Here is a 12,962-nt window from a genome sequence, read left to right as displayed (position 1 = left end):
GTTTCCTGTGGCTCAGGTGCTGACTGAAATTTCTCTATATCAGCATATACAGTACAGTATCTCCCATTCTTGGTGAAATCTTAAGTGGAATCTTCAGATTATCTTAAAGGTTCATTGCATGAATACACTTCAGATCTGCTGGTTCAGGTCTTCATACTCTGTAAGACCAGGATCTTTAAGCATTAGACTTGATTTTAGTTCTTACATAACAATGTGACCAGAACTCTAGTGGTTCCAACCTCTATAAATAGTTAAGATTCTTTTAACTACTGTTTTGTCCAAGACTCTATTTAACCTTACATACCAAAAGAACAAGACCAGAAAAACAACATCAGTAAATCATTTAGTATTTCAATGGAAAACAGATGTCCAACATAGTATGAACCAACAGAACAACATTTAAATTAATGTAGTTTGTCATAATGTGAGTAATACTACATGAGAAAATAAATATGAATTGAAATGAATTGTTATTAAACACATCTGACAATTTGGACTCAGTTAAATTAAATCACAATTAAATCAATGGACTAGATATAAGTAATGAGAATGCAAAATCAAACCAGTTGTTGATTCTCAGCTGTCTCTGTCTCCCCAACTTCCTCAAAGGACAGTGCACCATTATCTGTGCAGGACTCTTAACTGCTTGATCATGAAGTCAAGGCAAAGTCTTATGTCCTGTGAAACTGTCAGTACAAAAAAACAGGACTCAAGAATGTACCTTTCAAGATGGGCATGCCCTGAGAAAAAGAAAAATATATTCAATTTAAGCCAGTCAGTTAGAAAAAGGCTTTCTAAACTCAATGCACCAGAGGACATGAAATTACAAATAGTTTGCTAAATCATCACTGGGTGAAAGTGAGATGTCTCAGTAATCTTTTAATTGTTAAACATAAATCAACAAATGATACAAGAAAAAAACTAAGGCGTCAAATGTCCACACTGAGAATTGCAGTGAAGAGATGTTGTGTGTCTTAACACAACTAATGACCTTTTATTATGCAAATATACTTAGGAAAGGGCTTGTTCAAGTTCTACAAGCAATTGAATAAGCAGATGAGCCACATGTCCACCTTTTAACAGTCAATGTTTAGTTAGTCGACAGACAGAACAACAGTCGATGGTTCTCTACTCTGTTACAGATGATCACAGTGAATGAAAAAAGTGTCCTGCAATCTACACTTGCAGAGGCAGAGATACTGAAGGATAATTTCACTGGCTGCCACACAACAGGATAATTAAAGCACATCAACACAGTACGTTCAGTCTCGTGGCTTTACGGTTTTGCTGGTGAAAACATTTCTCAGACGCTCACTCAATTTCAAAACTTGGATGAAGGTACAAAATTAGTAACGGATTGTCCTATTGCTCCAGCCCTTCAGGAGGAAAAAAAAAGGGAGAACACATAATAATTTAGGTAAAGTAATTTTCCATTATATAAATATATGTACATAATGGCAGAAAAAACAAAAGAAGCACATTTTTAACATATTCCTAAATAACAGCTTATCTACATAGGAAGTGATTATGCATTTTTTATTCTTATCATACAATACATATATTCATAAAAGGTCATAATTTTGAGTACAAATCATGTCACTTGAGTACTACAATAGCGAATTCTTATAAAGGAACCTCTAACTGGTCACAGTTGAACCAGAAGTGCACAAGAGCAGATACCCATCAGGTATCTCTATTTTCTGTTGTAATTTTGATTTTGAGTAGAGAACAGGTTATTTGGGACAGATATTTTTACAGTTCAAATTTACTTACATTTTAAGTTTGCATGATAAAAACATTTTTTTTCTTCTTAACAAATGTTAACTATGTATAATTTACTTACACCTCTCAATCTTACGGAACCATTCAGGAATGAAAGTGACCAAATTTCCATTAGACCATTTTTATTGCATGGAGCAAACTCTTGTAGGCTCCGGAACACGAAGTTCAGAAAAACAAACAATTTCAAAATTATCAGCCAGTTCCATTAAAGTCATGTGCAACGTAAAACTCACATGCACTTAATAAATGGAAATGAATAATATTGTAGTGTTCTCTGCATGGAATCTGGGTGAAAGTTCAGAAAAGGGCAAAAAAAATTAAAACGAATATTCCCATGTTATTTACAAAGCTGAAATAATCTCCAACTGAAGAATGGTCATGGAAAATGAGTGTGTGTGTGTGGAGATGGAGTTTGGGTTCAAAAATAATATCTCAAGTTCCTTAAATAATGAAATCAGCTCAGCAAAAGTGTCACACTTCTCTCCTAACAAGCTTTTACACTGTTATTAATAAACCAAACACAGAGGAGTCTGAAGGACACTTTGTTCTCCACATACAGTATATCAGTCCTTGGGTACTCATCTCCATTGCTTTGATCATTTTATCTGGGTAATAACCCTCTGAGAGGTTCCTAAGTTAATTACATCCATGTCTTCACTTTTTTTTAATGTGACCTGTACAAGAAACTAAACCAAGTCCATTTGCATGTTTGAAATGGCAAAACCAGCAGGGGCTTGCCTCAGATACCTTTTAAATATTGTTCAATTTACTTCCTTTAAATATTCTGAGAGCCAGTTTGATTATATCAGGAAATAATGTAATCAATGATGTAACCAATAATAATATACCAGGTAATGCCAGGTAATATACCAGACAATAACCCACGACCTTCAGCCATACAAATAGAATGCAAAGAGATCAATTGTTTTTAAAATATATAACTTCAAGCTTTTGAAATATTAAACTTTATTTTAGAGTAATTTGTTTTCTGCTTATTTCAATGCTCAGAAAAAAGAATTCTTCAAAAACATTTTTTCATCATGAAGAATGGTTTGCAGATTGACACTTTTCTCAGTGAAGACAAATGTTAATTTTCTTGACAAACCCACAATCCTTTAAATGAACTGTACTGACAGCCTTCCTTGCGGGTAATCTACCTAATTTGTGGTTTCTGTTAAATTCTTCGATCTGATATAACTTGATCATTGTATCTAGGCAATAAAAAACAAATCAACAATAATAGTGAGATGGATATGTCCTAAGTAAAAAGATTGTTCTTCCTTAACCAGGACAATTAAGTACATCATAAAGCAAGTGCTAAAATGACACATTTAAAGTTCTCCAAAGAGGCATTAATTAATAGGTATTTTTATGACTTAGTAGAGGCTTGAATCTTTTTGTAGGGGAAGGACTAGCAATTCTGGTTTTCATGACTCTTGTGACGTTTAGTCTAGCAGACCTCTCAATTTCTTAAGTGAACTAATTTAATTTCTAATTTCTTATAAGAGGCATGGTGGTTTGTGCTAATGACAGAAGTAGGGGGCTTAGTTCATTCTGGCCTTGGGTGTGTCTGTGTGAATTGACATGTTCTCTCCTGGGCTTGTAAGTATTTGGATGGATGTTCTGGCTTCCTCCTGGCTTCTAAAGATAATAAAGTTAAGATAGACTGTTCTAGATTACCCTATAGAATTATTCCCTGATCCACATAAGAGGACTGAACTGGATCACATGTGGCATATGAAGGAAGAACTCTTATTTCTTTCAAACTGGGAACTGCAAGTTTCACCAGCTGAAAATGATTTAAAATGCTTCCGCTAAACAAATTAGCTTTTGATTTGATTATTTTGATTAGATTTTGATTAAGTAACTGCAAAGACTGGGAGGAGACGCATGCCGTACGATTAATTGGAACGATACAATTAGATTTGAAAAGCAATGAAGTCAGAGCAAGTGTTGGACCACGGGTCATCAGTCCTGGTCCAGGAGAGCTGCAGCCCTGTGGCTATTAGGAATATAGAGTCCTGAGTGGCTGAAGACCTGGACGAGCAGTGGTCATTCACACTTCTTAAACCAATAACACTGGTGGCTTACCCTGGACCTGGAGAACCAGAATCAATCAGGTTATGTAACTCACCCTGAAATTTTGTGAAGACTGAGAACACAGGTTACAATCCTAGTTCTGGAGGACCTTGAACCAGTGGGTTGTCATTCCAGCTATGATTAATTACCTAACTGGAGCCTTAATTGAACTAACAAGATGCTTGATTGGAATACTTCAAGTTTTTTTAAGGGGGTGGGCAAACATTTTGGGAATGTATTTTACTTATGAAGTAAGTAGTTATAAGGCAAACTCCAACACCTTTAAAACCTTAAAACAGTCAAATCCAAAAATCAAGTCAATAAAGATCGAATTGTGTAACTGAGAGGTCAGCTGGACTGAGAACCTCACATTTATAACACTCACTATTCACTCAATGCAGCTAATTAAGTAAGAACATATATTTTGTAGACAAGAGGAACCCATTCAGCTGTTTCTTGAATGAAAGTTTCAGATGTCTTCCCACAACCTTGTATTTATAAATATGTCTCCCAGTTTTAAATACACTTCCCCAAACTGATTTGAATGAAGGCATGAGCAACTCCTCATGGTTATTCACAGCTAAAGAGTGATATTTCCATTTCAATTAATCTCTAATGCATACTTGCATAAATCCCCTGCTTACGTAGTCGCACATAAATTGCTAAACATTCAGAAACATAAGAACATAAAGAAAGTTACAAATGAGAGGATGTTTGGACCATCATGGCTGTTTGGCAGTTAGCTAATCGATCCAAAGATCATATCAAGCTGTTTCTTGAATGAAGCAGGATTTGGCCTTCAATAGCTGGATTTGGGGTTAGGAGCAGGGCAGGCCACTTGTACAAAAATGTATTCAATTATATTATTTAAAGTTCAGGTGGAATAAAACACAAGACCAGGAGCTATGGTCACTGATTAAGACCAGTAGTCAGGGGCTTTTATGATTGGTTCTGAAGACTGATGGATGAAAAGTCACTTAATTGTTCACAACAGTACAGAGCATGTCTCTATTCAAAAGGTATGCTTCTCCAGGAGTGTAGGAATCAAGCAACTCAGGGACTTAAGAGCACAATTACTTAATTGAACCACTGACCTATATAAGAAGTGAAATTGCCTGGTTCTTAGGTTCTGTAAAACCTGCTGGACTGTGGGTATGAAAGACTGATTTTAAATTACCCCAGTTCTTGTATTTATGGACATGATAACATGTTGCAATGTGGTTCACTGGAAATTTAGAAACCCCTGATGCCGCATGATCAAGTTTATTTAGACAGCTTATTGTTTTTTTTATTCCTAAGATGGACAGGGACCATATTTTTACAAATGTGTATCAAAATGTAAAAGCTAATCTCTCAAAAACAGGGATCATGTTGACACAGTGGTGAGCATTGCTGCCTCACAGTGCTGGGGCCCTGGGTTCAATTTCGGACCTGGTGGCCTATCTGCATTGAGTTTGTATGGTCACCCCATGTTCATGCGGCTTTCCTCCAGGTGCTCTGGTTTCCTCCCACAGTCCAAAAACATTCTGGTAGGTTAATTAGCTTGTGGGAAAATTGGCCCTGGTGTAAGTCAGTGTCTGAGTCTGTGCACGCTCTGCGGTGGACTGGTGTCTAGTCCGGGGTGTATATCCTGTCTTGTGCCCGTTGTCTGGTGGGATAGGCTGCAGCTCCCCTTGACTCTGAATTGGAAAAGCAATTAGGAAATCGATGGATGATCTTGTGAAAATGGACTTTAAGATGCAATTTCTACCAGAGCTGGCATGTGAAGCAACACATTTGTTTTTGTTACCATATGTTTGTTCAAATAGTCTAAGTATTTAAGAAGATGTTTTCTAAATTAGTACCAAAGCTTCTGTTTCAATTCCAGTTAAAGAACTATCAAGACGTCCTTGCTCATAGGTGTATGTGACTCAAGTCACTGGAGAGTGTAGCACTGGAGGACTTAAAGACTGCAGGTGTGGTGGATGGTGTTGCAAAGAAAGCATCAGATGTGCTGTAGATGAACAATGTTTTGGGTTTATTTCTACTCTGAAATGCTTCTTTTGAGTATTTTCTTTTTCATTTTTCATGTGATTCAATTAGCTTTAGCCTCACATACCTTGTCTGGTGTACCATAGTACATCTGGAAAAGATTAAAAACAAATATTTTCTCATTTTAAAGAGAAGGACAACCACTTGCAAGACTGTCTGTCATAGGAAAACTCTTTCCCAAGAAAAGGACTTTCAACGGCATGCACTTCCTCAGAAGCAACCCTGAGGCCACAGAAAAATGGAATGGGGATCATACTGCACACTGCATATTTCTACAAAAAAGCAGACAGAAGAGCACTGAAGTGTGACAGATGCAGAACTTTGGTGTTACTTGCTGACCAACATTAAGAGGTGTTAATTCAGGCTTCGTGGACACATATTAAAGACTCAAGTATTCCACATTGGTTGGGGCTATCTTCTCACTGACTCTGCAGAACACAAGGGCTACTCAAAGGTAATATGAAAATGCTGGGGTCAGAAATGGGCTAATATTCAGCAATACATCTCAAGCACTGCAATATTCTGAGACTTGGTTTTTCTTTTTCAACTAGGCCTCCTAGTTTAACAGCAATTTGACACCAAGTAATTTCCTGGCCTGAATTGTTGCATACAGCTTGTGTGAACTGAATTATTTTGCATCATAAAAAACACAGAGGGTAGTGTAGTAAAATCAAGTCCTGGTCATTCTCTTGATCACAGCAGTCCTAACATTTCAGTGTCAGGGTGGAAAAAAAAGACTGTTTTAACATACAAAAAATGTACAAAGTGTTTAGCTTGCTTCGGTCTGTTGAGTTGCCGAAGCTCTGAGGAGGAGGAAATTACAATGACGAAGGCCTGGTAACAGTTCTGTCCAAATGCAAGCCCACTCCAACCCATAATCTCCCATGCGAGTGCTGGGAGGTAGGGTGTTTCTCAGTTTCTGGCCTGTCTCATGTTATTTTGCCCTACAGTAGGTTACATTTGTTCATCAGACCACAGAAGCAACAGATGTGACGGAGGTGACTTTGTTGTCATCAGCCCAGGGCTGGAGGTTCTGCAGGGCATAGAGGGAGGAGTTGTGTAGGCAGAGGGGGTCCTGCTGCAGGGGCTGAGTCAGAGTCTTCTGGAAGGCCTCCTGCTGCAGTTGTAGCATTAAGCGGTTAGCCTGCTGCCTCTCGGCCTCTCTCTCCTCAGCGGTCTGCCTCCTTTAGTGCCAGAAAAAAAGGAAAAGGAATGAGCTTCATTCATTTAGGCAGTTTCATTACAGTTTAATATATTAAATTACTATCTGTGTTTATTACATACTTATGTCTTAGTTATAACATAGTTATTACTATGCCTCCACAGGTCCCTTCAAAATCTTGCTCTCCTGAAAGATATAGGTGAAAGATATTAAAACACTAGAAAAGGAAAAGCTTTGTATTTTCTTTTTTAGTTAACGACACACATTCTCTCGCATGATGTTTTACATAACAATTGCTCTGAAAGTGTTCCTTGGAAAAGAGATGTGCTGGGAATTGCGTTAAAAAAAACATGGAAATGAAACTTGAAATGTGAAAAGTTTTGAAACCTGGGAAGACCCTTAGGGGGCCAAACCGGTTTCCTTACTCTGTGTAGGTAATGATCTGAACTACTCATTTGTCTATGTCATTATGTACAAAAGAAGTTCAGGTGGGTAGCTGCTTCAGCATGCGTAGACTTTTAAGGAACAAGTAAAGGTTTTTCCAAGCTGAAAGGAAAAGAAAAGAAACACACTGTTTCGGCTGTGGAGCCTTCTTCAGGTGTGAGGGAGAGAGGGAGTCCATCAGATCAGTAAGGCAGGAGAACAAAAGACAGAGTACAGTAGGTATGAAGAGGCAGGGAGCAGGGAGGAAATGGGCATGAAGGAGGTGAGAATGAAAATGATTTACAAATATACAAAACTGTTTTTTAGTTTATTTTTAACCATGTGTAGCTGCACACTGTAACACATGTAACAGTATTAACACAATAGACTGTACCAAGTTATTTGACTGAATTGAAATAATATATATCTGTGTTGAAACATCAAGGATTTTCTTTTGTTGTTAATTGTACCAATTGTTAATCAGTCCAATGTTAATAAATAATAATGAACGTGAATATATATATACTTTTATATATATATTCCTATTGCTGAATGAACATTCAGATGATATATATCACATTCATCAAGTGTTTAAATATAGAAAATGGCAATGTGGCAATGTGATATAGAACATAAAAAATACAACACTAAAAGAGACACACTACAGTTTGTCAATCAATTTGTGTTCTTTAAAAAAGAAAAGGTTCTTGATTCCATTTCTTCCAAATGAAGCATAAGGCAGACTGTAACATGCTTGCAAACAGCTCTCCAACTTCAACATCAATATCTTTTAAAAGCATTGAACCTTGCAGTGTGTTTTGTCAGTTTAACGTGAGTAATCATTTCATTTTTCAGTGTCTCCATTTATACGTGCTGTTCAAATTATTCGCAACCCTTATTTTCTCCTTATTTGCAAAAGGCATGAAAACTGTTTCCTTCCTCCTTTGAAAAAGAAGACTTGCTAGTGAAGACCTGTTTGCCTTTAGAATTAGCCAGCCCTTTAAAAGAAATCAGAAAGCAAACACAATAAAGTCAAAGATTTGTGAACAAAACCCATAGCCGCATGTTTCCTGATTGCAGAGGTATTAAGATGTAGGGACCTGCACAATGTTATAAAAAATGTGACTCATCAGCTGATGGTCAAGATATAACTACAACAAGTGAAAATGTAATGGTCTAAATCAAAACTACACAAAGCAAAGGACAAAATGTGTCCTGACAAGTGTGTTCCAAAATAACATGAATGGAAAACAGTTACTCTCTTATTATTAAAAATAAAAACATAGAGCAATGAAGTTGCAAGAACAGGCTACTGTTGAATTCAAATGACAGAATTATTACATCTGTGTTCACAAGAATAGAAGACTGGTTACAAATGGGAGGAAGCCTTTGGCTCTTAAAGCAATATTTTTTAATTTTCTGATTATCTTATTTCACCTTCAGACTTACCAGATAGGAAATGTGGACACATTAAGTAAACGTCATTATCAGTGTTTTTTTTAATGCAGTGCATGAAGCAATAGTACAAGGAACTACTGACCGTCGCTTCTTCCTCAGACTTTACGAGAGACAACTTTTTTAATTCTCTTCAAATCTAAGCTACAAACTTAACTTTTTACCAAGGTCTACATCCGTTTGCCTACAGTCAACCTGTAAAAACCTGTATACTCTTGTCTTTTTTCCTCATTTACTTTTATTTTTTTGTCTTATTCTTTATTAATGATGTACAGTGTCCTTGGGTTTGGAATGGTGCCTGGTAAATAAAAGTTTTGTGATAATACTGATGATTCTTGTTGTTGTTGTTGTTGTTGTTGTTGTTGTTGTAAAATGCACTTTGAGAAAGCCACCATCAGTTAACAGTTCCCTGATAAACCTCTGTAACAGCCTTTAGGGGGGACGTCTTTAAAAAAACACCAATTACTACAGCAGCGGCTGAAATGTTCCTGTAAACATGTTCTTTCAAAAATGACGTATTGTAATCTGCAGTTCCCAAATCGGCACAGGGCCCATCCAGCAAGCGGCCGTGCTGGGGAGTGTGTTGTGAAATGGGACGGGAGAAAAAAATAGTGGAAACCGTGGGTGAAAGATGATTCCTTTTGTGCCCTTTCATTTGCAACCCCGAGTCAAAATCTGCTGCCGTGCTTGAAAACACAAAAAGTGTAAACTCTGATAACATAAAGATCAAACTTAAGATAAGGGAACTGGTCACAGAAGGTTTGAGTGCGCAAGGAATCCTACTAATCCTCCTCACACAGTGATTTTCACCATTGGCTCTTTACACGGGAGGCACTTTACAAAATAAGAAGGGTCCCACTTCATCCACCACTCAAGTGCAGCCCCACCTGGGTTGCAGGTTTTTTAGCCGTTAGGTGCCAGATACCCTGTTGCACAGCAGATCAGGTGGAGAAGCAAGAAATTCATTCACCTATTTCAGAACTGTAGGTAGGCCAAGAACTAAACTTTACAACGGCCAAGTTTTCAGGATGAGTTGAATGTCTCATCTGAAGGACAGCGCCTCATACAGTTTAGTGTCCACAGTACTGTCACGCCCTCTGTAGCCAGAGGGCGCTCCTTCTCTGTCCTGTCCCTAGTTTCCGGTCTGCTGTCCTTCCTGTTCCTCTCTTTCCCTTGGGCTATATATTTCCGGGTCTTGCACTCTGTCCTCGCTCAGCATTGACGTTCGGATGTCCTGAGACCCGCCTAGCACCAGGGCGCCCCATGTCCGCTCCCTGAGGGCATAGGTTTCTATACGGCATTCCTGAACTCTTTGCACTAATGAGCCCGGGCCTTTTTCCCGTCTCGCCGCTACGCATATGGGTCTTTTTCCGCTCTCCTGCTCCCCACGGTTAGTCCCTTTGGACGTCCGTGACAAGTACTATACACTATACTGGGGCATTGGTTTGGAAATCCAGTCTAGAGGAAAGAGCGCCACCTACAGGTACACTAAATTCACTCATGGCAACAATCTGTTTTTCCTAGGAGGTCTCCCATCCCAGGACTGACCAGACCCAGCCTTGATCGGCATCAGCGATCTGACAAGTTCAGACCATAACATGTCAATGCAAATCAGTACTGAGTAAAATAGTTTAAAATTTACAGCTGAGTAAACTAAGTTATCTCAGATAAATCACGTTAAATCCAGAATGTCAGATTTTATTTAAAATAAAGGGGCTGAAAGTTTTCAGTGAATTATGTTGATTTCTTTACATACCAGAAAGGCAAAACACACTATTGGGAAATCTTGTGTTGTAGTCCAGGTTGTAGTGTAACTAACAACCTGCTCATATTATTATTTTATTTGTTTAATAATTAAGTTTATGAAAATTGTTTGGCGGTGTGTTTTTTCCATTGGGCTCCCTATGAAAAAGTCTGTGTTTAAAATTGTTTATTATAATTCCAATTAAATAATGAAAAAGACACTTAAACTGCATCATGGCAAAATGAGCTTTTACATGCTCTTCCTGTGAAAAGACAGTTATGACAGTTTCTCACATACAACGTGAAAAGAAGCCAAGACGATTAAAAACTTGAACACTAAACATGTACATTGTGGTTTTATTAAATAATGAAAGGATCTTTCACTGCTTCTAGTTAATGTTAATAATCATCATAATCATCATCATCATCATCATCATCATCATAATAATAATAATAATAAAAATCACTGTTGTTGTTATTGGTGTTGCTGGAAATGTGTTTGTATGCAGGGCTTTTTAACTGACAGATCCGAACAACAATTAAATAAAAAATGGGTTGTACTGTATCTTCACTTCACATCATTTCACTTCTTCAATTCTAAAAAAGCAAAAATCATTTCGGTTTGATTTTCTGTTTTGTTTTTAAATCAACCTTTTCTGGTTATTTGCAACACGCATCCAAAGCTTTAATGATATCATTGAAAAAAACACACCACGGCAGTGCCTCATGAAAATAATTTGATTAAATACATCCAGCCGAAATAAATACATGTCTGCTCATTGTGACACAGACGTCTAAGGTCCAATATTTTCCATCGCTCATGTGCCTCAAACTCTCCCATCAGATTCCGGCTGCATACTTGCTAGACAGATCAAATTACTGTGAGTAATTTTTATTGGCAATGTGAAATCAATCCCAGTAACATAACGTAGGGTTAAATATGAAAAGAAATCCACCCTGAGCTAACTAATCTGTTGCTCTTGGCTTGAACAGTCATGAGAACCTCAGATTGCCTTAAAAGTACTGTTCCTAAATCCTTAGTGGAGTGTTACAACTCACTACAAAGACAACTTTTATTGTTAGAATCTGACCCCACACTCTGCCTTGCTTATAAAGTTCAAAGTAAAAAGCTACATCTGAACTCAGGTATGCACCCCTTTTAACAAGTTACTATACCGGTCAAAGACCAATAAATTGAGTAGATTAGTGTAACCTTTCCTAAGCGAATGATGTTCCATTATTTAGAAACCTGGGTCAATATTTTTTGGACAGAATGGCCCAGGAAACCTTTTAATAGCCACTGTATTTTTGCTTTGTCAAGTAAAATTGTGTCCTTCAAAAAGAAAATGAGCAGAGCTAAGCAAAACCACATTATTGTTTTTATTTTCAAGAGGGACTAGGTGAATTTGCAGGGGGAATAATTTAATCTTCTTGATGCTGTGAGCAATGTTTGGGTGGTCTCTGCACTTACAACATTTCTCAGTGTCTTGCCAATATTTTCAAACCAAAAAGCTGTATTTTCCCCAGTAATAGAAAATAAAAAAGCAGATATATTTTGGAATGGAGCAATGTAATGCAAGAAGTCATATTAAAGAAGTATGAATTTTTTCATTCAACAAAGACAGGAAAAGAAAGAAAAGATGATTTCGTAAATTGTGGTTTTGAGTGTGTGGGGATTATGTAATGGTGAAAATAATTCTTTAAAGAGCATCAATAAGTTCTAAATATGCATTTAACAGAAATAAGTGTTTGTGTCCAAGAAACAGATATAGCTTGTTTTTTGATAATTATTCTTATTATTAGTAATTTATGAGCTAAATTATTATTATATATTTATACTTCTGTCTGTATTTGTCACAAAGTAACTAAAACTGACAGTACTGGTACTTCTCTTTATTGAGATTGTTTTAGACAATAACACATAAAAATATATGGGAAATTAGCCTTTCTGTTCTCAAAAGTTTAATACTCAAATAAAAAATGAGCAACCTATTTCAAGGATAGGCAACAGACCTTAATTTAGGTAGCAGGCACATAACCACAGGTTGAAAAAGATTCCAGGAAAAACTCTGCCCATGACTTCATTTTATTAGATTATTCTAAAGTTTTGAAAAACGTTTCCAAATTCTGCCTGATTCATTAAGAAGAACAGAATATGCAATCTTTGCAATCAAACAGTTTAAGCGTTTAAGACTTTCTTATTGGGTGTTACTGAAGAAATAGCAGGGTACCATGCAAAGAACACGCTAGGCACTGCAGGCACGCAGCGAAGGGATCGCCCCTCAAG

General features: G+C 37.2%; 1 protein-coding gene across 2 annotated transcripts in view; it reads right to left on the bottom strand.

The window, feature by feature from the left end:
• Positions 1 to 330: 330 nt before the first annotated feature.
• The window catches only part of tlx2 (T cell leukemia homeobox 2), a 29,246-nt gene continuing 16,614 nt past the window's right edge, over positions 331 to 12,962 (bottom strand). For both annotated transcript variants that reach the window (XM_088638230.1, XM_088638231.1), the window contains one exon: positions 331 to 7,076. In XM_088638230.1, the coding sequence (XP_088494356.1) occupies positions 6,860 to 7,076 (217 nt within the window). In that variant the 3' untranslated portion in view covers positions 331 to 6,859. The remainder of the gene's footprint in view (positions 7,077 to 12,962) is intronic.

Source organism: Lepisosteus platostomus, chromosome 1 (genome assembly GCF_059453375.1).
Source record: "Lepisosteus platostomus isolate fLepPlt1 chromosome 1, fLepPlt1.hap1, whole genome shotgun sequence".
In the NCBI taxonomy this organism is placed as follows: domain Eukaryota; kingdom Metazoa; phylum Chordata; class Actinopteri; order Semionotiformes; family Lepisosteidae; genus Lepisosteus; species Lepisosteus platostomus.
The sequence above is the reverse complement of the archived record's forward strand: the minus strand, read 5'-3'. Positions and strand labels throughout refer to the sequence as shown.